This window comes from Trichosurus vulpecula, chromosome 1 (genome assembly GCF_011100635.1).
Source record: "Trichosurus vulpecula isolate mTriVul1 chromosome 1, mTriVul1.pri, whole genome shotgun sequence".
In the NCBI taxonomy this organism is placed as follows: domain Eukaryota; kingdom Metazoa; phylum Chordata; class Mammalia; order Diprotodontia; family Phalangeridae; genus Trichosurus; species Trichosurus vulpecula.
In genome coordinates, this window is record NC_050573.1 from 5104405 (window position 1) to 5131069 (window position 26665).

Below are 26665 nucleotides of genomic sequence, written 5' to 3' on the forward strand. Positions count from 1 at the left end.
GGGATGTTGTCTGGACTCTGCTCCTGTTGCATTCTGAGAAGTAAATATAGCATAAACCCCATGGCTAGCAGTGTAGCCTCAAATGTAGATATCTGTGAGCCTGCACATCGTGAACCAGGGGGAGGTGGTGGGGTCCAGACTAGAATACAAACACAGACACATACACTCACATATACATATACACATGCACACAGTAACATAGGCACATGCACATTACTTCTCCATAATCTTTCTTTCCAAGGAGCTTCACTGTCAGTTGGGTGAGGCATTAGAGGGTAGGATGGGATTGTGGGGTAGAATTAAGGGAGATGGATTATGGAAATTGCAAATGGTCTTTGTCAGATGGGTATTCTGATTTTTTACCTCTAGATCTCTGTCTGTCTGCATGTCTGTCTCTGACTATCGAGGTTTCTTTGCATTTCTCTGTTTTACTTTGTGCCCCTCCTTCTCCTCCTCCCTAATTACATCTCCTTTAATTGTCCAATATTACGAAATAAATTATGTTACTTAGTCAAAAAGATCTGAGTTAACACCTGCCTCAGACATTTGCTAGCTTTGGGATGCAGGGCAAAACACCTAGCCTCTCTGTGCCTCTCCCTGGATAGTAGCAGCACGTACTTCCCAGGATTCTAGTGTGGATCAAATCAGATCATACACGTAAGGCCTCAGAACACCTTACAGCACCCTCTGAATTCTAGCTCATATTCTTAGTCATGTCTATTTCTCCAATGCTTCGAGGTGTTCAGTGTCCTTTTCTCTTCCTTCGTTATTCTCCACCTGACAGAGTTGATGGTGGTTGTCTTTAGAGGGGGAAATGTTGCTGGCCTCTAAGCAGTCTAGAACAAGGTTCTGCTGTGAATCAGATTTGGTCTTGTCACTATGTTGCCTTTGATCAACTTTCCTTGTGAGCCATGGTTCTGGATGGAGACAAAAAAGCTCAATGTTCAGTACCTCATTAGAATTGCAGAGAATATTGCTGGCCCAGAAAGAAATCCATCAATTCAACTGGCATTTATTAGACACCTTCTTCTGCCAGGTCCTGTGCTACACTCTGGGGATACAAAGATAAGAATGTGATAGTCCCTGTCCTCAAACTTCTTACATTCTAAAGGAGAGGAGAACATGTTCATATATAAATATAAACAGAATGTAACCAAAATGAATACCAGGTGTGGGGGGCACTAGCTTTGAAGAGAGCCAAGGAAGGCTTTGTGAGGGGCATGCCTTGGGGATTGGGGGACAGCTGATTAAAAAACATGGAAAGAAGGGACATAGCATCTAAAATTCTCAGAGACCTGGCAGGCAACCTCCCATGAGGCAAAAAGGGGTGCTTCCTACAGGTCAAATCAGTTTAGACACGAACACAGGCATGAAGGCACAGACTGAGGGATTCCATTCTCAGCTACCGCTTCCCAGAAATCTGCTCTGTTGTCCTTAAAAGTAGGAGCTGACAGAGAAACATTCCAGGAGTGCAAATCTTTTGGCAACTATTAGAAAGAATAGGAGAGCTCTTTGCTGTGGATTTTCTTGTTAAAGACTAGTTGTAAGTGGCAGTCTTTTAGGTGACTGACTTTGTGCTCATCTCCATCTTTAATAGCAAAAAGAAAGCAGTGGTGAGAAAGGAATGGAGGCCTGAATGAGGTTCTAGTCTTGGAATGAAGACACATTGGGAAGGTCTGGCTGCCAATGCTGTGTGTATAAATTTAGAAGGCTTCCAGTTTCCTGGTCTGATTCTGATCCCGTTGATGTAACTCTCTTTTCCCAGATAGGATGACAATGATGATATTTATATCAGCTCACCTGTACCTAGTGCCCACTGCTCACACTGTCTACAAAGCGCCACGTGCCGCCTTCTACTCCCATAATGTGTTCTCCTATTATTATCCCATTTGGTCCCCAAACTGCCCTGCCACAGAGGTGCTGTTATTATCCTTACTTTACAGATGAGGAAACTGAGAGAAAGAGAGTTTAAATGGCCTGCCCAGCATCACACTGCCAGTAACAGTTTGGGACTGAATTCCAACTCAGGCCTTCCTGACTCCTTGCCTTTATCCATCTCCACTGTCCCACCTAGCTGTCTGCTCCCTGATGCCCATTCCATGAGCTCTTTCAAAAATGGGAAAAAAGAAGCAATGCTTATTCAGTGTATTGTATATCAAGAACTGTCCTATACTGTTTTCAAATATTACATAATTTTATCCCCACAACAGCCCTAGTAAAAATTATTATCCTCATTTTTACAGATGAAGAAACTGATGCAAACTGAGCTTTAGGTGATTTGCCCGGGGTCTAAGGCTGGACATAAGTGCAGCAGCCCAAGCCCAGAAATCTATTCTTTTAGAGAGTCTCCAGGATATTTTCAGTCTTTTCATTGAATTCCTACTACTTATTACCTACTACCTACTACATACTGTCTACTACCACCCTTTGCATATGCTAGATGATTAATAAATGCTTTCCCCCTGCCTTGGATAATTAAGATGGGTTTTTAACACTTATTCAATCAAGTGCCCTTGAAGAGTTTGGCCTTTGTTTCCTTTATTAGATTAGGAATCCTTGATGACCTCCTTGCCTCAAGGGAAAGCCTAGTTTACATGGGGTTGAGTGACATGTTTGTGACATCAGAGGCTTTTAGACCACATGGGTTTAAGTTGAATTTTTATGATGCTTTTAGGTCATGTGAGTGAGTCACATGTGTGACTCACTTTTGACCCTGAACAAGATATATAAACTCAGAGGGTGGCACTCTCCCTTGGAGCTCTGAGCCACAGGAGTGGCGCATGACTCAGGGCCAGCCGTTGTTGAGCTCCCTGGCTTGTGAACTCAGATGTTGATGCTTTTTGGTAACTATGAGTTGTGATTTGTCTGTTTCTAATGTATGTTTGTATTTGTATTTGCTCTGAAGTTCAGGTTACTGGCTTTTCCACCTGAACTAAGTGAGTTTATATGTATATGTTGGATTAAAATAAGGTTGTTAACCCCTTAACGTTGCTTTCTTTAGTAAAGCAGATCAAAAGAACCTGTGCTGGCAGCATTCTTGTTGTTGGGCTTGTGTTGGTCTTTCACTCCCACAACAGCTGGTAGCCAAATTGTTGCAACACCCCTACTCATCATTCCTACATTTTCCTCTACTATGTGCATATTTCCTCTGCTACCTTGTATTAAGTGTATGTGGCATTTCTTGTCTCCTGTACTGTGTCAGAGAGCTCTCTGGTAACAAGGACCATCTGGATCACTGACAATTATCTAGCACATCATATTTGGGCATCATTTATTAGTTGAATAAATGAGTGAGACTGGCAGGCACGTTGAAATTAGGAGGTCAAAGCAAATAGCCATGAAATCATAGGAATCACATGAGGGGAGTGGTACAGGAATGAGGGAGTTGCTTATTCATAATCATTTGGGGCAGAAAGGCATAACAGTGGATAAAGGGACAAGCCCCAAGTCAGGGAGATGTGTTTAACCCCCCTTTCAGGCATTTACTGGCTGTGTGACCCTTAGACAAATCAATCTGTTTGCTCCAGTTTTCCATCTGTGAAATGGGGATAATAGTAACACATGTCTCCCAGGTCTGATATAAGGATTCAATGAGATAACAATTGTAAGTTGCTGAATGCAGTACCTGCACCACCTAAATGCTATTTACTAGTGTTGCTGCTGTTGTTATTATAAATGAGAAATGAGCTGGAGTGCTTAGTTTTAACATTCATATAACTGAAGAAGCTTTCCTTCTGAAATGCATATTTTATTCAGACTTTGTTAGTGGTTTCTGATTCTTCCCCCTCAGGTGGCTCCACAGAAACTACCAACAGGCCTTGACTATAAGATTTGCTGTGGAGGAGATCAACAAGGACCCTGTTCTGTTGCCCAACATTTCTCTGGGATTCCAGGTCTACAATGCCTACCACAGTGATGAGAGAACCTTGGAGAGCTCCCTGCAGTGGTTGACAGGAGGTGGTCAGCTAGTCCCTAACTACAGCTGCAGAGGGCAGGACAAGTCTGTGGCTGTCATCGGAGGAGCCACATCAGCTCTGTCTGTCCAGATGGGGACCCTGCTTGAGCTCTACAACTTCCCACAGGTGGGTGATATTGGGCCTCCTACGTTCTAAACCTTTATCAGGCTATTCAAACTTAAAAAAGAATGGATGGGCTTCTCATTGACCTACATCTAGGATGTACACAAAGAATAGATTTAGAGTTACCTAACTCTGTAGAGGGGTGAGGTGGGAGTAGAATTAAGCATTTAGAGAATGTCTACTGTGTGCCAGGCACTGTGCTAAACACTATTACAAATATCATTTCACTTCATCCTCTCAAAAAATGTTGTAATACCAAAACTGCTATTATTCCCAACTGAAGGACAGAGAAATCACCTGTCTTAATCAGGATCACCCAACCAATCAGTGTCTAAGGACAGATTTGAACTCAGATCTTCCTTTTTCCTGGTCCAATGTTCTGTTCACTGGATATGAAACCTGCTTTATATGTGGCAAAAGAGACTAAGAAGAATCATTCCTACAGGTAGCAGAAGAACCAGAAGAAAACAGCAACAGAAAAACCAAGAGAAGACAAGCTATGGAGGAGAGCATGATCAATGGTATCCAAAGGTGTCAACATCGATGAAGATTTCAAAAAGTCCATTTGATTTGAAAATGAGGGGATCATAGGGGACTTTGGAGGGAGTAATTTCAGATAGAGTTTATGTGCTATATTTCAGGGGATTTAGAAGAAAGTGAGAGGAGAGGAAAAGGAAGTGTTGAAAATAGAGTTTGTTAAGGAATCAATCAGTGATGTGGAGGAGATGTATAGGACAATAGCTACCAGGGTTAGTAACATTCAGTGAGCATTACTTCTAGGATTTGAAACAAGGGACATGAACATATTTGTAAGTAAATGGGAAATAGCCAGTAAATAAGGAGAGATGGCAGGTGAGTGAGAGAGTGGAAATGATAAAGAAGGCAACCTGGTGAAGTAATTTGGTTGGATGGCATCAAGGTTTTATTCAGAGACTTTTGCCTTTGCAATGAGAGAGGCTGTCTTCATATCATATAGAAGTTAAAGAGATAGCAAGGGAAGACATCTAGTTATTTTACTTCATGAAAAGTGAAAATGACAAGGGTTTTTGTGAAGTGTGTGATAAGGTCATCAGTGAACAGTGTAGGTGGAAGGAATACTGCAGGAGACTTTAAAAAGGCCAACATTTAAATAGTATTTTAAAGTTAGTATTTTACTATAAAAGTATAATGTGCCTGGCACCTAGCTAGCAAGACACATTTTAGTTATTGTTTCTATTACATATGTTATCTCATTTAATCGTCACAACAGACCCGGAAGGTAGATGCTATTGTTATACGCGTTTTACAAACGAGGAAACTAAGCTATACAAAGGATAAGTGAGTCACCCAAAATTTGAACTCAGGTCTGCCTGACTTGAGGGCCATTGTTCTGCTTTATTCATTGTGCCACCTAGCTGCCATTCGATGAGAAATTTTGGAAAAGTCACTTTAGCAAGTAAGATAGGGAAAGAATTGGGAAGGAAAAGCAAGAGAATCCTGTCTCAGGGCCAGCAAAGAGATCACTGCAATGGCCTCTGCCACCCTGGGCCTGAGGCCAGACCACCCCCTTCAGAGTTATTCCACTGACTTTGCACAATATCTTTGGCATTTGTAGGTATAGAAGCCTGAAAACCAGCACAGCTAACCGATTCAGTGCCCTGAGGCCTGCTCTTCCTGGTCTGCTCAGGTCTGTTCTATGCTGGCATGGCCAACACTGAGCTGTGCTCCACTCCCAGCATTATGTGATGGAAACTTCCCATCCACCTTCTAGTCTGTCTTGGGCTGGAGACTTGTTTCATCCTATCATTTTGTGAGTTCTGTAGGTCTAAAATTTGTTTAGAGGGGGGTATGTGGAGGGATTTGGGAAGTCTCTGCTTTTACTCTGCCATCTTGGCTCCACTGACTTCAAAGTCGTTCTCAAAACAATATGCTGTTACTGTACACAATGTTCTCTTGGTTCTGCTCATTATTCCCTGAAACTCTTTCTAAAATCATTGATCTCATCACTTCTTATAGCATCGTAGTATGCCAACACAGTCATAAATGACTGACAACTTGCCCCTTTATTTTTACTCTTCTGTGTGCATTTCATGCCGAATTTCTGTTAGTTTTTAGAGGAAACCTAGAGAGTCTGAAAATTTCTGATCTACTCTGGCATCCTCCCAGAATACATACACAAATTGTCTGATATTAAACATAAATTTTATGTATACAAAAAGGTATACGAGTTAGCTTTTGGCCTCGAAAATATGTGCAAGACATATATGATTTATGTTTTGTTTTTTTTTGTTTACATAAAAAATAATGCCATCACATAATGGAAACCTAAGAGTTTTAATATAACTGCTAATTCTAGACAAAGAAAATATATAACAGTATATTTGGGAAAGAATGAGAAGAACTTCTACCTGAAGTAATGATGATGGAAGAATCAGAGGAGAACTCTTTAATTACCAAGCAAGTGACTGAGAGGGATAAAAATGGAGATCTCAGTTGGTTAAAATTCCCCTGCAACAACAGGGTGTGTATTCTAAAATCCAGAACATTTATGCCCACAGAGAAAGGACAGCTTCATGAGAGTTTGTAATTTCCTGCAATTCTATCATTTTTACGACATTCATAGAATTTAACTTTCCCATGTTTTTCCTACTGTACAGCTCAGCTTTGGCCCTTTTGATCCCATCCTCAGTGACAAGACCCAATTTCCTTCTCTCTACCAGATGGCTCCTAGAGACTCCTCCTTGACTCGAGGTATGGTCCAGTTACTGGTACATTTTAAATGGACCTGGGTAGTTCTGGTGACCACAGATGATCTCAGGGGTGAGGAATTCCTTCGGGAAGTGACAGGGGAGATGGCAAAGCATGATGTCTGTGCATCCCTGACAGAAAAGATTCCTGTCAGTGAGAGATCATATGAAGAATCAGAGCTGTATTTTATGCCCAAGATCATTGCATCCTCAGCTAGGGTAGTTGTGCTTCATGGAGATACAGATTCATTAATGGTTCTCAGACATTCACAAATGCCATTATTTCCAACAAATAAGTTGTGGATTACCACTTCTCACTGGGACATCACCATGCGACCCTACTTTGGTGATACTTATGCTTTCAGTGGAGCTCTCACATTTACATACATGACCCGTGAGGTTCCTGGTTTTAAGTCTTTTCTCAGGAGAGCGAACCCTAATAAAGACCCAGAAGACATCATACTTAAAGAATTCTGGCTGTCAGCTTTCGGGTGCAAGAATAAACATGAGAAGCTGGAGTTAGAGCAGTGTGCACCAAATGCTTCATTGGAGGCTTTGCCTATATTCCTTTTTGACATGACTATATCTGGCCTCAGTTACACCATCTACAATGCAATGTATGCTGTGGCTTGGGCCCTTCATGCAAAGCTTCCGATGAAATCAGAGATTGCATTTGAGGAAGGTGAAGAAAGCTGGGTGCCTCATCCTTGGCAGGTAAGTTTCCTTTAGGAGCTGGTCTTGTCCATTGCTGATTCTTAACATTTTGACCATGGAACTTACACTGAGGCCTTCTCTGAAGGAATGTATGAACACTGCAAGTGATCTGACCGGGACAGCAGACAGTGGAGCTACCACCAGACTCAGAATACAGAAACTATGTCTTTCTCCACTTGGCTTATGTTAGTTTGACCTCTTAGATACTTTCTGATCCCACTATTGACATATGTTGAAAGTTGATCAACTAAAATTCTGGATGTTTTTTAGCAGATGAACAATCATATTTCTGTTTATAATTGCCTCATCAAGACTTTTTGAACCCATGAAACAATTTCTTTTTTATGTCTATTACATTTCATGTTATTAACCGTAACTCCATTTTCTGCCTTTTGTTTCTGGGATCAAGCTGAAATCCTCTGTTTTGAATTCAAAGCCCTTCCACATCTGGCTCACACCATAATTTTCCAGGCTTCTTATATCTGAAACCCCACTCTCATGCTCTTTGAGGTTGAGTGACACTGTCCTTCTTATATTTCCTCACTCAAATCACTCCATCTCTCTACTACAAATATATTCATTGACTGTCGTACGTGTCTGATATTTTCTCTCTTCTTTTCATCTGCTGTCTTCTCTGCCTTCCTTCAAGTCCAGACTTAGCTTCCACTTTCTATGAGGAGCTTTTCCTCATCTCTCTTATTGCTGCTGACTTTCTTTGGCTATCTCCATTTCCTACTTTTCGTACCTTTTCTACATGGTCATTTGCATGTTGTCTCCCCCCTACACTGGGATCTCCTTGACAGATGGGACTGTCTTTTGCTTTACTGTGTAGCTGCATTTAATAGAGTTTCTGGAACATAGTAGGTGCATAATCAATGCTTATTGACTCTTGGCACACTGACTGATTTGAAACATCCTCTAACCTTCTAGGTCTTGGGGGTCTTGTCTCCATCATGCTAAAAGTGCATGTCCCCAGTGTTCTATCATTAGCTTTCCTCTCTTGCTTCAATAAGACATCACTTAGTAATCTCAATAAGCTCATGGTTTTAATGACCCCCTCTATCCTGATGATTTTTGAGTATCCTTAGCTAGCCCTAAACTGTGTATTACAATGAAGTTTATAAAAAATATACTGAAGAAATTCTCTGAGCAAGATAATAGTTTATATAAGTAGGTCACCGAATCTGTTGATAAATAATGGGTTAAATGGCACTGCCCCTGGCCAAAAGATCCTGATTTTAAGATCCAAATCCTTTTAAATAAATACAGGAAAGAAGAGAGAAAAAGTCATATAATTCGTTATGGGACAGGCAACATCATGTGGTTTGAAAATCATGATTGGTTACATAAAATTGGTTACATAAAAGAAAGATCATCTCTCTCTCTTGAAGGAATATCTTTGTGAATCTAAGATGTGCAGCTGCATCCTGAGATCACTGGTAGGGACCCAGATATATGGGCAAAAAAGTGCCTATGGGGTTAGTTAAGACCATCTTTCTAGTCCAGGTTCTCAATGAAACAAATCTTGTATGAGATGTGCAGCTGATATTTTATGAGAATACTGAGAACGGAAATTTTCTATAACTAACTTTGTGGAAAAGTTTACGTCTTTGATATCTAACATCAGGGAAAGAGCAAACTGAACTTTTTCAAACATGAATGTCTACACTTGGAGACAAAATAAGCTTTAGTTTGGCTACACAGAATACAGAATTTGGTTACAGAATAAAATCATTTCACAGATCAAAATCAAATATACAATACAGTATCAATAATTAATTCCCTCATCTCTCTTGACCTCCAGTTTTGCCTCTTCACCTGTCTATTGCACATCTTAAATGGGACATCCTGTGCACATCTTGAACTCCACATGACCAAAACGGAACTTATCACTATTCCCCCCAAGGATTCCTCCTTGCTAACTCCATCTCCAGGGTCATGTTCAATCCGCTTCACTGAACACTCATGGTCCACTGGGATGCATTCTTTCAAAAAACATATGTCCATGCATATAGTGAAGACAAACTCAAAGGGAAGTGGTAACATGATTCTGACCTTCAGAACTGTGAGTTTTTGTTGTTTTTTCCTCATAAAGGCCTCCCAACACTCTGTGACATATTTTATAAATGATCAACTAATAAACTGTGCTTACTCTTCCACCAAGAATATGGTGGTTCTGTTGGCTAGATCATGCTGTTGGACACTCTTGGGCTTGCTCCTTGATGCCGGCTGAATTCTTCACCACCTCCATCCCTAGCTTCAGTTGTACCCTTCTGTGTGATACTGTTCCCTTTTTTTGCTCCAGGGATTATGGGCAGAGCATGGGCTCTCTGACATTATTTACATTTGTATTAACCTCTAGCTAATCCCTGGCATAATTTGCAAAGCAAAATCCAAGTTATCAGAAGCATTCAGAGAAAAAAATTTAAAAAACTATGTTCTAGTGCCTGTTGCTAGTCAAGTACCAGAAGGAAAACTTGGTGAAATAGCAGACCTTTGCTTAGAATTTTTCTCATCCCTTGAAAGGGTGGGTACATCTAGTAAGGCCAAACAGACTCTTCTGCAGATGACCTTCCTCTGTCTCTCCCTTCTCTGCTTTATCTCAGTCCTACTTTCCCATTTATCCTTTTGCTTTGTGCTCCTGTCCTGCCAAAGCTATGTGGCTTAGCTCTTGAAGTACACATTCCTTTATCTCTCATGCCAGACCACAAAGTCTCCATGTCCCAATTTACTCAGTGGTCTTATATGGGTTGCAGGTGGTGTAACCATATCCCTTACTCTACCCAAAGAGTCTACATGACTTTGACCCTGACTTTAGAGGGACAGTATAATCAGTGCAAGCTTTGAAAGAAATGAGGTAATTAAATTACCAAAAAATCATTTTTAATAATTAGAAAAAATAATAAAATTCATTTGGAAGAACAAGAATAGAAAAAAACCTAATAAAAATGTAAAGGAAGAAGGTTTAGGAGTAGAAGACCTTAAACTGTATTACAAGCAGTGGAAATCAAAACTAACTAGCTAAGAAATGAAAAGAGATCAATGAAACAGAATAGACACAATTTACAGTAGCAAATAAATATATTAACCTTGTATTTGACAAGTATAAAATAAGATTTTTAAGTTAAGAATTCATTATTTGGTAAAAAAAAAAACTGGGAAAAAATACTGGAAAGTAGAAATTAGGCACAAGATGGTATCTTACACTATTTATCACAATATGATCAAAAGTGGATTTAATAGCTAAATTTGAAAAGAGATATTAGAAGAAAAATTGAAGAGCATGAGAAAACTTATATATCAGACTTCTGTATAGGTGATTAATGTATGCATAAAGAAATAAGGAAGTGAGGTTTAAAGTGGATAGTATCAGTACAATTAAATTCTTAAAGGTTTTGTACAAATAAAATAAATTTAGCAAAAATCAGAAGGAAAGCAGAAAATTAAGGGAAAAAATTAGAGATAATTTCTCAGATTAAGATCCCATATTAAGAATATATGAAGAACTCTGTCAAATCAAACAACGATATGAGCCATTCCCCAAATGAGAAAAGATCAAAGGATATGAACAGACAGTTTTGCATTGAATAAATCAAAACAATTTATAGTCATATGAAAAATGCTCTAAATCCTTATCAGTTACAGAAATGCTAATTAAAAGAACTTGGATTGTCATTTTACACTTATCAGATTGGCAAAAATGATTGAAGGGGAAAGCGACAAAAGTAGGAAGGGTTGTGGAAAAATTGAGACACTAATTCAATGTTAGTAGAATTCTGGACTGATCCAACATTTTGGACAGTGTTCTAGAATTACACACAAAGAGTTAGTAAATTATTAAATTATACCCAAAGAGTTAGTAAACTTTCTATATGCATCGACCCAGTAGTATCACTGCTAACTCTATTTCCAAAGATGATTAAGCAAAAAAGGAAAAGAACCTATATGTTCTAAAATATTTACAACAGCTGTCTTTGTGAGTAATTGCAGGGATGTCCACCAAATGGGGAAGGAGTGAACAAGTTGTGGCATATGATTATCATGGAATGTAACTGTGCTATCAGTAACATATAATAATTTTACTGTATATTTAAAAGGAATAGCAATTTGCACACAATAGATTTGCATTTTCATGTGCAATCATCTTTTTATTATACCATGTTATAGATATGCTTATTTTATTCCATAAATTAAAGGAAATAAATATTTTTTTTAAAAAAAAATGAAGTTTAGAGGGAATGAGCTTCCTAATGGAGAAGACAAGATTTGGGAGTAAAAAGACACTGGAAAAGATGGAATGATAAAAGTTTGGGATAAGGGAAAGCTTCAGTGGATGAACATGAAAGTGGAAAATGTGAGTGATCATGACATCAAGGAACATGACCAGTTCTGTGTGTAGCTGAGGATGAGACAATGGCAAGTGAATGGACCAATGAACAGTAAGGGATGTATGAGACTATCTATAGGTATGTATCATTCTTTGTAATATGAAAAATGAAATGGAAGAAAGATGAAGACTGTAATCATGGAGCTCTTTCCTTAGGAAGAATGAGAATGTTCTGGGGTCAGGATATGACAACCAGAAAGATTTGGATTGGGTGGAAAATGTGAATATCAGGAAGGTAAAAGTAATAGTTGTTAAGGAAAGTGTTTGAGAGAGGATCTGCAAGTGACAATGGGGAGTATCCTGACTCCTACACCATGACAAGTAAACCAGGACATATAAGAGAAAATGTAGTCTGAACTGGAAGGGGTAAAAGGCATCAGTGATTTCAGAATGGATCCTTGTCTCAGTGAAGACTAGAAAAGGAAATGAATCAGAAACTAGTACGTTTGAGATGAAATTAAGTTTCATAATTATGGGACAGGCATTCCATGGGGCTCAATAGGAACTTATATTAGATAGTTTCTATTTAGTGACTTTTAAAATCTGAAATTCTGTGGACAATTAGGAGCAGGGAGAGGCATTGGAATCCAGCACAACTTAATATTCAACTTGATTATTTACAATTGATGACTAAATTGATGCTTTACCTTGTTCCTTTTGAATAAAGTATACTTCCAAGGACATACTCTAGCCATGAGCCAGATCCCACTAAGATCGTGGCATGTCTGAAAGCACCTCCTTTCTAAGAAAACAGATTACCCTACAAGAAACAATTTCCTTTTCTAATTTGTGTTGACCTCTTTTAGGTTTCATGAGGAACAAGAAAAAATCATGCTGATAGTTAATAATAGCTATCATTTTAATATCATATTAATTTAATATCATATTACCTTATGTTAGGGAGCAAGGCTGAGAGAGTATAAGTAAATTGCCACATGTATCGTCACTTGAAACTGGGGCACAAATATCATTTGGCCAGCCCAGCATCTATGGCAGAATGCACACATCTTACTTCTGGGAGAGTCTTGACCTCAGACACCAAGAAATGACAGATTTTTCTTCCCTTTCAGCTCCACTCCTTTCTGAAGGACCTTCGATTTAACAACAATGCTGGTAACCAGGTGTTTATGGATGAGAAAAGAAGCTCTGAGGCTCAATATGACATTAGGAACTATATGTCCCTCCCTAATGGCACTGAACTCCTGGTGAAAGTGGGCGAATTTATCCCCAAGGCTCTACCTGGTCAAGATTTCACAATATGTGAGGAAGCCATAGACTGGGGATGGTTAGGTTCAAAGGTCAGAGATTATTTGCACATCAACTTATATGTTCCATTATAAGAACACATCTCACTCTAATTACTGCACTTCCATATTTTTGTGTAGAAAATATCATTCATCTTCTTTTTTTATTTTGCCTTTAAAGTAAACATTTGGATAAAGAATGGAAAAATAACAATCAGATGTGTTCAAAACACATCAATACTTGGCCTCATAGGAGCTAGAAGAGGAAAGGCCTTTAAAGATCAACTTGTCTGCCCCTTTATTTGACAGATAAGAAAACTGAGGTCCAGGAAACTTTGGATTGACCTTCTGTCCCCAACTTTATCCACTTCGTCCACTTCCCTCCACCTTCATAAATGGTGTGAAACTTCCACTCGGTTCAACTGAGTTAAAATAAAATTTCATTCAGCTACTGGCCAGTTTTCTTTCTATTGAAAGGAAAATTAGTGTGCCCTAAAGTTACCCAAGTTGGCCAAACACCTGAATGTCCTCTAATAGTCTGTGTTTCCATAGCACTCTAACTCTTACAAACTTCTGAAGATTCTCATCCCAAGTCACTCTGACACTGATGGGTCAGTGTCTCTCCTGTAGGGTGATAATCTCCTTACTGGGGCTTGAGGGGTAACCTGGAGGGGTAATGGTGATGTCTTCACTATGAGTTGCTTCAAATTGCAATTTTTATGTTTTCTCCAATACAAATGACCAGGTATAAGGACCCCAGTATTGTTTGACTAATTGACATCAATTCATTTTTACAAAGGGATATTTACTGAGAATATATAGCAAAAAGAAAAGTATGAACATTTCTACCTACCCTACACTTTGGAAGAAATTCTCCTTCATGCCACCTGCATTGTATGTACATACACAAATATGTATGTACATACATATTTATGTGCCTATATGTATGTATAAATGTGTAAAGATACAGATATATATCACAAACTTAAAATAATTTCTAAAAGAATGCATTCCACCAAGTAGATCTCTAAATTCAGCATCGCTACTGGACAAATAATTGGTTCTTATACTGTTGCACTTGGGTCTTGCTTCTCAAGGTTTTGTTGGTTTCATGTCTGGTAAAAACAATAATAATTCTGGTATAGGCTATCATCCCTGGATTTATGATGGCTCACTCTCTAAACCTTGTACAATTAAAATTTCCAAAATTTCTTCAACTAAAAGCAGGACAGAAGAAATACAAAGAGGTAACACACAAGGGCCTGTGTTCATTGGCCACATGTTGCCATTGGTTGGGGAGGGCCCAAAGCCTTCAGTCACCAAAAGCATTGGAGCATGTGACTCACTCAGAAAAATAAAGCCTAAGCCAACTACTGCCTTTTAATGAATTCCCACTTCTGGCTCAGCAGCCAATCAAATAGCACCACTTTTTCACATAACAAGGGGAGTGCAAACATTGAGAATGCAAGGGGAAAGAAAACATTTTCATTACACAGTATCACCCCTTGCTGGTAGCAAGTAGTGCAGCCTCTTCCACATGGACTGCCAATAGGCAAAGCACAGTGCTTTTCCTCTGGGTCTCATTGATCAGGTACCAATTATGAGACAGTCAATTCACTCCCGCCCTACAAGCTTAGGGCATTTGCATAGCACTAAAATACTAAATGTAATTTTGGATGATTGCCAGCCTTTAGTTCAGTAACTTGGGTCATTTGCCATACAGTATTCCAGGATATATTTAGTTGTACAGAATGTAAGTGTTCTAGATCATACAGTCCAAAACTCTCATTTTATAAGTGATAAAACTCAATCCCTCAGAAGTCAAGAGTTTCAGCCAAAGTTCCACAACTGATGACAGATATAGTACTAGAAAGGAGATCTCTTGAAAATTCCATTAGTGATGTCCAGTGAAATATGTGTCAGTTATAACCATTAAAATGGTCTTAGAGGATGCACTTTTGCGGCCTACACCATCCGTCATAAATATCCCTTAAGTAAATAGTGTCCTTTCCATCCTCCTGTTAATGGCTTAGATCCCCTGTTCTGTGTGCAGTGAGAGCTGTCACCCTGGATACAAGAAGACACCCAAGGAAGAACAGCCTGTCTGCTGCTTCAGCTGTTTGCAGTGCCCAGAGGGGGAGATTTCCACTGACATTGGTAAGTGTCTAGAGGGGCTTCTTTTCTGAGTCCTTTGGTGCAGGACAGTGTGGAGTTAAGTTTTGGGCAATATATACAACCCAAAGAAACATCACTGCCCAAGAAGCAGCACAAAAGCTGCCAAGTTTGGTTGTCCTTGTTCTAGAAGAGGACCAATATGACATCACTACACTAGAGTCAAGTTACAGTCCATCGGACTGTGGCTGATCAGGCCAACTCCAGCTTGGAACGCTCTACCACAAGTCCGACACTAATAGTCCATATGAACATTTGGGGTGGAATCTCTAAACTTCTGCATCTCATGTGTCTTTTGAGCTACTTCTATTCTGCTTTGCTCATAGAGCACAGCACCTTCTTTGATGATGGCCCAGCATGTTGGGCAGTCCTGTGCCAGTGTCTCCCACATGACTCAATCAGTTCTAAAGTTCTTTGGAGAGAATTTGAGAGGGCCTTTGTATTGCTTCTTCCTACCACTATGTGAGCACTTGCCTGGTGAGGGTTCTTAGCAGCATTCCTGAAAACAGCTGCACAAAACCCCTTCTAATGGGAAGCAAAGTGGGACCTTTTGCTGTTTTTTTCTTTTGGAGTTCTTCTCAGCACTAAGGCAATCAAGTGCCTTTGATTGAGTCTTGCCTTCATTTGAATCAAGAGTCTTTGATGACCTGCTTAAGTCACAAGAAAGCCTAAGTCACATGAGTTTGAGTCACATGATTGTAACACCCTCTGACCCTGAAGAAGCATATATATATGTGTGTGTGTGTGTGTGTGTGTGTGTGTGTGTGTGTGTGTGTGTGTATGCGTATGCTCTGAGGTTAGTATTTTGCTTTGGAAGCTCACTCATTGGAAGAGTGTACTTGTGATTTGGCCAGATGAGACTCTGGGTGGCCATTAAGGAGCCCCTGAGCTTTGAAAACCCAGATGTTGGTGCTTGTCTCTCTGGTAACTATGTATACATTGCTATGGACAGACAATTGGAAGCCCTGTCTGCTAATTTGTGTCCTTCTTTTAAAAACAAGAGTTAAAAGTCAAGTAATAACAAGGGAAAATAAGAAAACTAGAGAGAAAAATTCTGATCATAGAAGGGTCCTATGGTGACAAGGAAGACCAAAATACAAAGTCAGAAGAAGATAACAAAGTCAAGGTTCTTACTTTCAAAGTCCTCCAGGAAAAATATATATTGGCCATAGGCCATGGAAGAGCTCAAAAAAGATTTGAAAATCTGGTAAAAGAGTTAGAGGAAAAATTGGGAAGAGAAATGAGAGTGATACAAGAAAACCATGAAAAATGAGTCAACAGTTTGGTAAAGGAGACTGAAGGATAAGGTAAAGGATACTGAAGAAAATAATACTTTAAAAAATGAGACTCAGAAAAATGCTAAAAGAGGTCCAAAAAGCAAGGGAGAAGAAGGATGACTTAAAAGACCAAACTGGCCAAATGGAAAAGCTTTTAGAAGCTTTTAGACCCCTAAAAGCTTCACTGAAGAAAATAATTCCTTAAAAATAAGAATGGAGCAAATGGAAGCTAATCATGATGAAAAATCAAGAAACAATAAAACAAATTCAAAAGAACTGAAAAAGAAGAAAATGTGGAATATCTCAATGGAAAAACAACTGACATGGAAAATAGATCCAGGAGAGATACTTTAAAATTTATTGAGCTGTGTGACAGCCATGGTCAAAAAAAGACCTTACATCATCTTTCAAGAAATTATGAAGAAAACTGCCCTGTTATTCTAGAACCAGAGGTTAAAATAGAAATAGAAAGAATCCGCCAATCACCTCCTAAAAGAGATTCCAAAATGAAAATTCCCAGGAATGTCAGTGCCAAATTCCAGAGTTCCCAGGTCAAGGAGAAGATATTGCAAACAGCCAGAAAGAAATAATTCAAGTATCATGGAGGCATGATCAGGAAAACACAAGATTTAGTGGCTTCAACCTTAAAGTATGAGAGGGCTTGGAGTATAATATTCTGCAAAGTAAATAAACAATGATTACAATGAAGAATCACCTACCCAGCAAAACCGAGTAAAATCCTTCAGGGGGAAAATTGGACATTCAATGAGGTATAGGACTTTCAAGCATTCTTGATGAGAAAACCAGAGATGAATAGAAATTTTGACTTTCAAATACAAGACACAAGAGAAGCATAAAAAGGGAAACAGAAATAGGAAATCAATAAGGAATTTAATAAGGTTAAACTGTTTATATTCCTACATGCGAAGATGATATTTTAACTCATAAGGCCTTTCTCATTATTAGGGTAGTTAGGAGTACATATGAATAGAAGGCACAGGAGTGAATCAAATATGAAAGGATGATATCTAAAAAATAAATTTGAGGCAGATAGGTTGTGCTGTGAATAGAGCAACAGCCATGGAGTCAGGAGGAACTGAATTCAAATCCAGCCTCAGACACTTGACACTAGCTTGTGACTTTGGGCAAGTTTCTCAATCCTGATTACCACATCGCCCTCTTCCAAAAAATAAATATAAAAAAATAAAAATAAGTAAATTACAAAATTAAGGGTTGAGAGAGGAATGTATGGGGAGAAAAGAAAGGGAGAGGTAGAATGGGTAAATTATCTCACATAAAAGAGGCAAGAAAAATATTTTAAAGTGGAAAGGAACAAGTGGGAAGGGGAGGGGGAATGAGTGAACCTTAAACTCATCAGAATTGGGTCAAAAAGTAAATAACATAAACGCTCAATTAGATATAGAAATTTAATGACCCTACAGGAAAGTAGGAGGAGAATGGGATAAGAGAAAAGTGGGTGATAGAAGGGAGGGTGAATGGATTAGGGGGTAGTCAGAAGCAAAACACTTTTGAGGAAGGACAGGCTGAAAGGAGGAAACAGAATAAACAGGGAGGATGGGAGGAAGGGGAATACAGTTAGTAATGGCAATTGTGAAAAAAAATTCAAGCAAGTTTCTTCGATAAAGGACTCTTTTCTCAAACATAAATAGAGCTGAGTCAAATTTATAAAAATAAGAGCCATTCCACAATTGAGAAATGATCAGATGATATGATTACTTCTTAGAGGAAAAAAGCTATCTATAGCCATATGAAAAAATGCTCTAACTCACTATTGAATGGATAAATGTAAATTAAAATAATTCTGATGTGCTACCTCATACATATCAGATCTGTTAATAGGAAAGAAAAGGTAAATGAAAACTGTTAGAGGGGAGGTGGGAAAAATGAGACATTAATGCACTGTTGGTGGAGTTCTGAACTAATTCAACCATTCTGCAGAGCAACTACGAACTATACACAAAGCCTACAAAAACCATGTATACCTTTCAACTAGAAATATCACTACTAGGTCTGTATCTCAAAAAAAGATAAAAAGAAAAGGAAAAGAACTTTTATGTACAAAAATATTTATAACAGCTCTTTTCAGAGGAAAAAGAATTAGGAATTGAGGGGATTATCATTAACTGGAGAATGCCTGAATGAGTTATGGCATGTGATTATGGTGGAATGATATTGTACCATAAGAAAAGATGAGCAGGATGCTCTCAGAAAAGCCTGAAGAGACTTGCATGGGCTGATGCAAAATGAAATGTACTGTGTCCAAAGTAACAGCAAGACTGTGGGATGATCAGCTATGAATGACTTAGCGATTCTCACCAAGTCAAAGATGGAAGAAAATGCTGAAGGAATTGTGGTGAAAAATGCTATCTATAGCCAGAAAAAGAACTGATGGTGTCTAAGTACAGACTGAAGCAAACTTTGTTTTACTTTATTTTTCATGAGTTTTCGGGGCTATGTTTTCTTTCAGAACATGACTATTATGGGTATGTTTTGCATGACTACAGATGTATAAGATATTGAATTGCTTCCTTTCTCAATGGGGGGAGGTAGAGAGAAATGAAAGGCAAGAATTTGGAACTCAAAATTTTAGAAACAAATGTTAAAAATTCTTTTTACAATTAACTGGGGGAAAATCAAAAGCTACTTAAAGACATAAAAACAAAAAAGAACCAAAACAACAAAAATCTTTAAAGGGTCATATACTTAAGTCTTGTGTCTGATAAAAAAAGATGTGCTTGAATATAAAAAGAAATAAATTACACAAGGAGAAAAATGAAGCAAAAATAATCTTTTCTTTGAATGCACATAACTTAATTCATGATGGACTCTCTCAGGGATTAGGACTGTAGTTATTCCCATGTTTTGTTAATAAAGCATCTAAAAGTATTTTACTGCAGTGAATCCCTTGGAACAAATGATCTCCTAAAGTCAAACCCAGATGAAACTGGTTCTAGAATACTTTGCTTATTTAGGTGATACATTATGTTAATCACAACACAAGCAACCACCAGCAAAATGTTGTGCACAAATTACAAACCGGAGAAGAAGCAGTAGGGTCTATTAAGCACATGTTAACGCCAGGCACAATGCTAAGTGTTGGGAATCCACAGAAGGACAAAAATAGTTTCTGCATTCAAGGAGTTCACCTTTTAATAGGGAACACAATATGTGAATAATAACATAATGAGAAGAAAAAGAGTAGATGGAAGGTAATCTCTGAGAAGTGAACACTAGCAGTAGCTCCTCTTGTACAAGATAGGAACAGACTGGATTTCTTTCCTCTTCAGATGTGGACCACTGTGAGAAATGTCCAGAAGATGAGTATCCAAATAAGGAGAGAGATCGCTGCTTCCCAAAGGTTGTGACCTTCCTGGATTTTGCAGAACCTTTAGGGATAACATTAGCATTTATAGCTCTTTCTTTCTCTGTCCTGACAGCTCTGGTTCTCTGGGTTTTTGTAAAGTTTCAAGACACTCCCATGGTCAAGGCCAATAACCGGACTCTCAGCTATACTCTCCTCATCTCCCTCACTTTCTGTTTCCTTTGTTCCTTGCTCTTCATTGGCCATCCCACTGCTGCCACCTGCCTCCTCAGACAAACAACTTTTGGAATTGTCTTCACTGTGGCCGTGTCCTCCATTTTGGCAAAAACCATTGTGGTGGTTCTGGCCTTTAGGTAACAAGACCAGGGAATAGAATCAGGATGTGGGTACAAGCGAGGGTGTCCAATTCTGTTGTCCTCATCTGCTCTGGCATGCAAGTGATTCTTTGTGGCATTTGGCTGGAAACATCTCCCCCCTTCCCAGACATGGACCCACACTCCGAACCTGGTCACATCATCATTCAATGTAATGAGGGCTCTGATATCGCCTTCTACTGTGTCCTAGGCTATATGGGTTTCCTAGCCCTGGGGAGCTTTACTGTGGCTTTCCTGGCCAAAAGCTTGCCTGGTACCTTCAATGAAGCCAAGTTCATTACATGCAGTATGCTGGTCTTCTGCAGTGTGTGGGTCTCCTTCCTCCCCACATACCAGAGCACCAAGGGCAAGGCCATGGTTGTTGTAGAGATCTTCTCCATCCTTGCCTCCAGTGCTGGGTTACTGGGCTGCATCTTTATTCCCAAGTGTTATGTGATTCTGCTGAAGTCAGAAAGGAACACCCAAGAAGGGATAAAGAAAAAAATGAAATCCAAGGCCTGAAACTATTCCAGGCCTTTGCCTCACAATTCCTGCCAGAGGCATAAAAGTTTCATTAATAACACACATCAGTGTAGGGAGCCTATGATTCACCACTGCATTAATATTTGAATATCATCTGGTTCTTTTTCCAAATCAGCACATGTTGTCAGAGAACCCAGCTTTGTGCTGGTACATGTTTAACTAAGAGCTCTGTGAAAATGTGCCACAAACTTTTTCATTTAATTTGCATGGTTAGCACTTTCTCCATCATTTCCTTAAGTCTAGAAATCATCAAAACAATAAATAAAGCTCTGTTGGCAGCATTTTCCAATTTCTAAGTTGTAATTGGTTTCACTGAAAATTTAACAATTAATTCTCCAGAGTCAGTGTGAACTGATTTTAGCAGAAATTTAGTGGTGCTTTGACTTTTTAGGGTCCCACACATAATTTTCTTGAAGTCACAACTGATATTACTGATTCTTCTAAAATGAAGTCTATGGCAATATCACCTTTTCCATCCTACCTTCTTCTTCAAGCACAACCTACACTTTGACCTCTGAATCAGTAAGTCAACCTTGTACATCTTCACTTAGAGGCCAGTGCTCTCTCTTCTACACTGTGCTGTTCTGTACATATTTTTTTAAATCAATGCTTTGGATACATGTAATGGAGATATCATAATGAGTTTTGGAGGTAGCACAAACCTGAGTAAGATAGCTAATATATTCAATGACGGATTCCTCAGATTGCCAAAATCCTTTTATTGGGTAGAACATCAGGCACAATTAAGTCAGATGAAATTTAATAGGGATAAAGTAAGGTATTACATATTTTTTCCAAAATCAATTTGACAAATATCTTATGGGAGAGTTACCAATATATGGCAGTTCATGAAAAAAATGAACATAAGTTTTGTGAGGTCTGATGTTATGGTATTAATGGAAAAAACAGATGCCTATTGGACAATTAAATTATTTAACAGCCAGGAAAGCTAATGTGAGCTAAGGCTGCATCACGTTTTATATCTACTACTGATTAGAGAAATGCACATTAAAACAGCTCAGAGGTACTTCCTTTCACCTATTAGACTGGCAATTATGACAAAAAAAGGAAAATGATAAACGCTGGAGAAGATGTGGGAAAATCGGAACACTAATGCATTGTTGGTGGAGTTGTGAACTAATCCAACCATTCTAAGGAGCAATTTGGATCTACACACAAAGATCTATAAAGCAATATCACTGCTATGTTTATATCTCAAAAACATCAAAAATGGGGAAAAGACCATTTATACAAAACTATTTATAAGGGCTTTCTGTAGTGGCTAAGAACTGGAAATCATGAGAATGTCCATCAATTGGGAAATGGCTAAACAAACTGTGGTATATGATTGTAAGGGGATGTGCTAATAGAAATTACAAGCAGGATTCTTTCATAATATCCTGGAAAGACTTAAGTGAACTAATGCAAAGTGAACTGAGCAAAACCGGGAGACCATTGTACATAGTAACAGCAATGTTGTATGTAGAAGGACTGTGAAAGACTTAGCTACTCTAAGCAATACAATGATCCAAGAAAATCCCAATGGATTCATAATGAATAATACTATCCACCTCCAGAGAAAGAACTGACACTTTTCTGAATACAGATGGAAATGTGCTATTGTTCTTTTTTCATTCATTCTCTGTTATTCTAGTCTTCTTGTAAAATCTAACATAGAAATGTTTTCCATGATTGCACGTCTTAAACTATACTGGATTGCTTACAGCCTCAAGGAGGGAGAGGGGAGGAATGGAGGGAGGGATAGATTTGAGAAATCAAAACTTTAAAAAAAGTTTTAAAATTAATGCAATTGGAGAAAAATAAAATATTATTTTTTAAAAGAGTTATTTGTATAGCACCAGGCAAGGGACATAATCATCACATGCTGCCTTATCCTACTGTATCTGAGTCGTTTTGTGCAATTCTGGACACAACATTTGAGAAAATACATTGGTCAATGGAACAACACTAAGAAGAAGACAACTAGTATGTCAAAGAGCCTTCAAGTTCTGCCACATGAGAGTCATCAACAGGTAGAAGGGAGATAGAGAGACAGACATATAGTTTCAAAGATGGAAAGTGAGATAATTACAAGGAAAAAATAGATGAAAGAAGGAAAGAAGGAAGGAGGGAGGGAAGGAAGGAAGGAAGGAAGGAAGGAAGGAAGGAAGGAAGGAAGGAAGGAAGGAAGGAAGGAAAAAAGAGGGCATTAATTAAGAACTTTACGTTTGCCAAGCATTGCGTTAAGTGATGGATGGGATATAATTACAAGCCAACAATACAGTCCCTTTCCTCAAGGTGCTTACTTTCTAGTAAATGAAAAATATAATGGGACACTGGAAAGCAAATGAGGGTATTCATGCTGTGGAAAGGTTGCTGGAGCAAGGCTTCTGGAAAGAAACAGTATACTTCAGGAGACTTCTTTGAGCTAAGAGTGAAGAGTCCATCACTTGGGCTATTCATTAAATGTTTGAATCTGCAAGGGACTCGCCAATCAGGAGAGGAAGCTCCAGGAAGGGCATGTTGAGGGGTCAAAGAAATTGGTGAGGAGGTAAAGGAAGAGAAAGGCTCTATGATGGGAAAATGAGGTAGTAGTACGTTTCAGGCATGAAAGAAAACCACTGCGAAAGCACAGCTATGAAAGATGGAGCACTGTGTGTGTGTATGCATGTGTGTACGTGTATGGGTGGGGAGGTCTCTATGTGTATCTATTTCTGTGTCTGTGCATATTTCTGAGGAACAGAGAAAGACCATTTGGCTGCACTGCAAAATGAGGGAGGGTAAATAGGGACCAGTGAGGCTGGAAAGATTAATGGGTGAGATCCTGGATGACAAGTAAATAAAGGAGCTTATATTTCATTTTTAGGAGATAATAAGCCTCTGCACATGATGATCAGAGGTCAGATCTATGTGCTGAATGTACTGACAGGGTAAGAGACTTGAAGTGAAAAGGCCAACTAGGAGACTGTTGCAATATCAAACTGAGAAATGAAGAGGCCCTTAACTCAAGTAAGTGTGGAACTGAACTTTTTGAGTGGAAAGAAACTATGACAAAGCCTGTGAGGAAAGAAATGGCAATATATGGCCACTGATTGCCTACACAAGCATGTAGTCTCTCAAAACAGAGATGAGTCATGTTTATGAATTCTAGAAGGGCACATCTCCATTGACCAAGTTGTGGTGTATGATTGTCATGGAACACTACTGTGCCATAAGAAATGATGAGCTCAATGATCATAGAAAAACATAGAAAGATTTGCAAGAAATAATGAAGGGTGAAATGAGAAGAACCAAGAGTACATTATGTGCCATAACAGCAGCATTGTTTTATGAACAACTTTGAGTGATTAACTTATTTTGACTATTATAATTAACTCTAAAGGACACATGAAGGAAGACACTATCGGCAAACAGAGAAAGAATTGATTAAATAAGAGTACGCATAGAACCTCTGTGTGTGTGTGTGTGTGTGCCTGTGTGTGTGTGCGCGTGTGCAAGTGCGTGTGTGTATGTGTGTGTGCATTATGGTAGCCATCTCTCAGGGAGGGCAGGGGGTAGGGAAGTAAAAACAAAGAGAAAAAGAAATTTCTCTCAGAATTCTGTTTTATGTTTGAAAGGGATAGCAAGGTATTCATGTTAGATTTGCAGTTTCCTGTTCAATCACCTTTTTATTACACTATGTTATTCAATTGCTTGCTTTATTAGAAAAATGAAAGATACATTTTTTAAAAAAAAGATTAGCAGAGAATTTCTCCAACTGGAATCCCATGGGATTCCATGAAAGGAGAAAACTTCCAGAGCCAGGAGACAGGAGGTAATGTGATGAATAAAAGCTCCATGAGATGGAGTAGTTAAATAATTAATAGTCAAATTATTAATTAGGCCACCTTATAATCAATAAATTGATAGTGATTTCCCTAGGTAACTAAAGACACCAAGGAAGACTCAAAAACACCTACATCAGAAGTGTATATTGTGACAAGGAACTCCCCAGACAGAGGAAGCTCAAGTCTGATTAGTGGGTATTTACTGAGGAGGTGGGCTTAAAGTCTTCAACTCCTTCTGCTGAGAACATGGCCTGATCATAAGACTCAGCAGTCTCCAGCATTCAGAGCAAGGGAAACCATTTTCATCTGGACCTCTCCAGCTACTTTTCTTCTTCTTGATCTGAGTCACCCTGAAATTCAATCAAAGGCATCAAGGACCATGAGGCATATTCAGGGAGAAAACATGAAGTCTAGGCTGCCTTTAGTTTATAGAGCAAATAAAAAGCAAGAACCCTACCGTTTCTTTTGTTTATTTGGTTGGTGGTGGTCCTTTGTTCTCAAAAAGGATCAAAAGTACATCACTTTATTGGGGTCAAAGCATAGTGTGTCAGATTATGTCAGAACAGTCCAATCCAAGCTCAGAAGGATCTGCCACAAGTTGGGCACAAATAACATATGAATATTTGGATTGGGGATATCTCAAAATTTGGGGGGTTTGGGGTTTCTTTTGAGATACGGTCATTCTACTTTGCTCATAGCACAGTGCCTTCTTTGATGCAGAAAAAGAGCTATTCCTCAATTGATAAATGGTGAAAAGATATAAACAGGCTGTTTTCAGACAAAGTAATGAAATCCATCTACAATCATATAAAAATGCTCTAAATCACTGTTGATGAGGGAGATGCAAATTAAAAGAACTCTGAGCAGCTACTTCACACCTGTCAGATTGGCTAACATGTCTCCCCCCTCCATTGGGAAGGCAAACAATTTGACATAGTTATACATGTGTAGTCATGTAAGACATATTTCCATGTAAGCCATTCTGTGAAAGAGAACACAGACAACCCCCCCCCCCAATAAAGAAAGTAAAGAAAAAGTATCTTTGATCTGCATTCAGGCTCTTCCAGTTCTCCTTCTGAAGATGGCCAGCACCCTTCGTAAGTCCTATACAATTGTCTTGGATCAGAGTGTTGCTGAGAATAGCTAAGTTATTCACTGTAGATCATCATACAATATTGCTGTTACTATGTACAATGTTTTCCTGGTTCTGCTCATTAAACTTTGCAGTTTATGTAAGTCTTTCCAGAAGCTCTTTTAGTGGTGGCAAAGAATTGGAAATTGAGGGGATATCCATCAATAGAAGAGAGGCTGAACAAGCTGTACATGAACTGTGAGGGGATACTGTTGTGCTTGAAGAAATGATGAACAGGATGCTCTTAGGTAAACATGGAAAGACTTACATAAACTGATGCAAAGTTTAATGAGCAGAACCAGGAAAAGATTCAAACATTAGGTCTTCAAATCAAACACTGGCCTGTCTTTAACCTATCCTTGCTTCACTTCCACTTCATTGAAATGTTTATTGAGGAAGGGATCTAGGACAAGGATTTGGTAGGTTTAATGTAATTACTCATGAGTACCTGCCCCTCATCCTGTCACTGAGTCATATTTATTTAAGCCCCTACTAACGTGCCAGATACTGGGCTAGACACAGCGAAGTTTTTAAAAGGGAAAAACAGTCTAAGCCTTAAGGGAGTTCACATACTAAAAGTGGAGACAACATGCGAACAATCATGATGGATGAATTACACATAATCAACAGAAGGAAGGCACTTGCATTGAGAGGGATCAGGGAGCCTTCTTGTGAAAGATGAGATCTCGAGTAGGATTTGAAGGAAGTCAGAAGTCAGAGATGAGGAGGGAGAGAATATCGGGCATGGGGCCAGTGAAAGTGTTAGGAATCAGGAGATGACATGTCCAGTGTAATGAACAGCAAGGAGAAGAGTGTCACTGGTTGTGAAAGTAAGGTGAGGGTGGGGAGCCAAGGTGGTGGATTAGAA

General features: G+C 38.9%; 1 protein-coding gene across 1 annotated transcript in view; it reads left to right on the forward strand.

Annotated features, from left to right (window-relative positions):
* Nucleotides 1-20817, forward strand: part of LOC118833478 (vomeronasal type-2 receptor 26-like) — a 36447-nt gene extending 15630 nt beyond the window's left edge. The window contains 6 exon segments of the mRNA XM_036740832.1: nt 3791-4082; nt 6716-7519; nt 12977-13204; nt 15184-15307; nt 19908-20294; nt 20297-20817. Coding sequence (XP_036596727.1) covers nt 3791-4082; nt 6716-7519; nt 12977-13204; nt 15184-15307; nt 19908-20294; nt 20297-20817 — 2356 coding nt within the window.
* Nucleotides 20818-26665: the final 5848 nt, after the last annotated feature.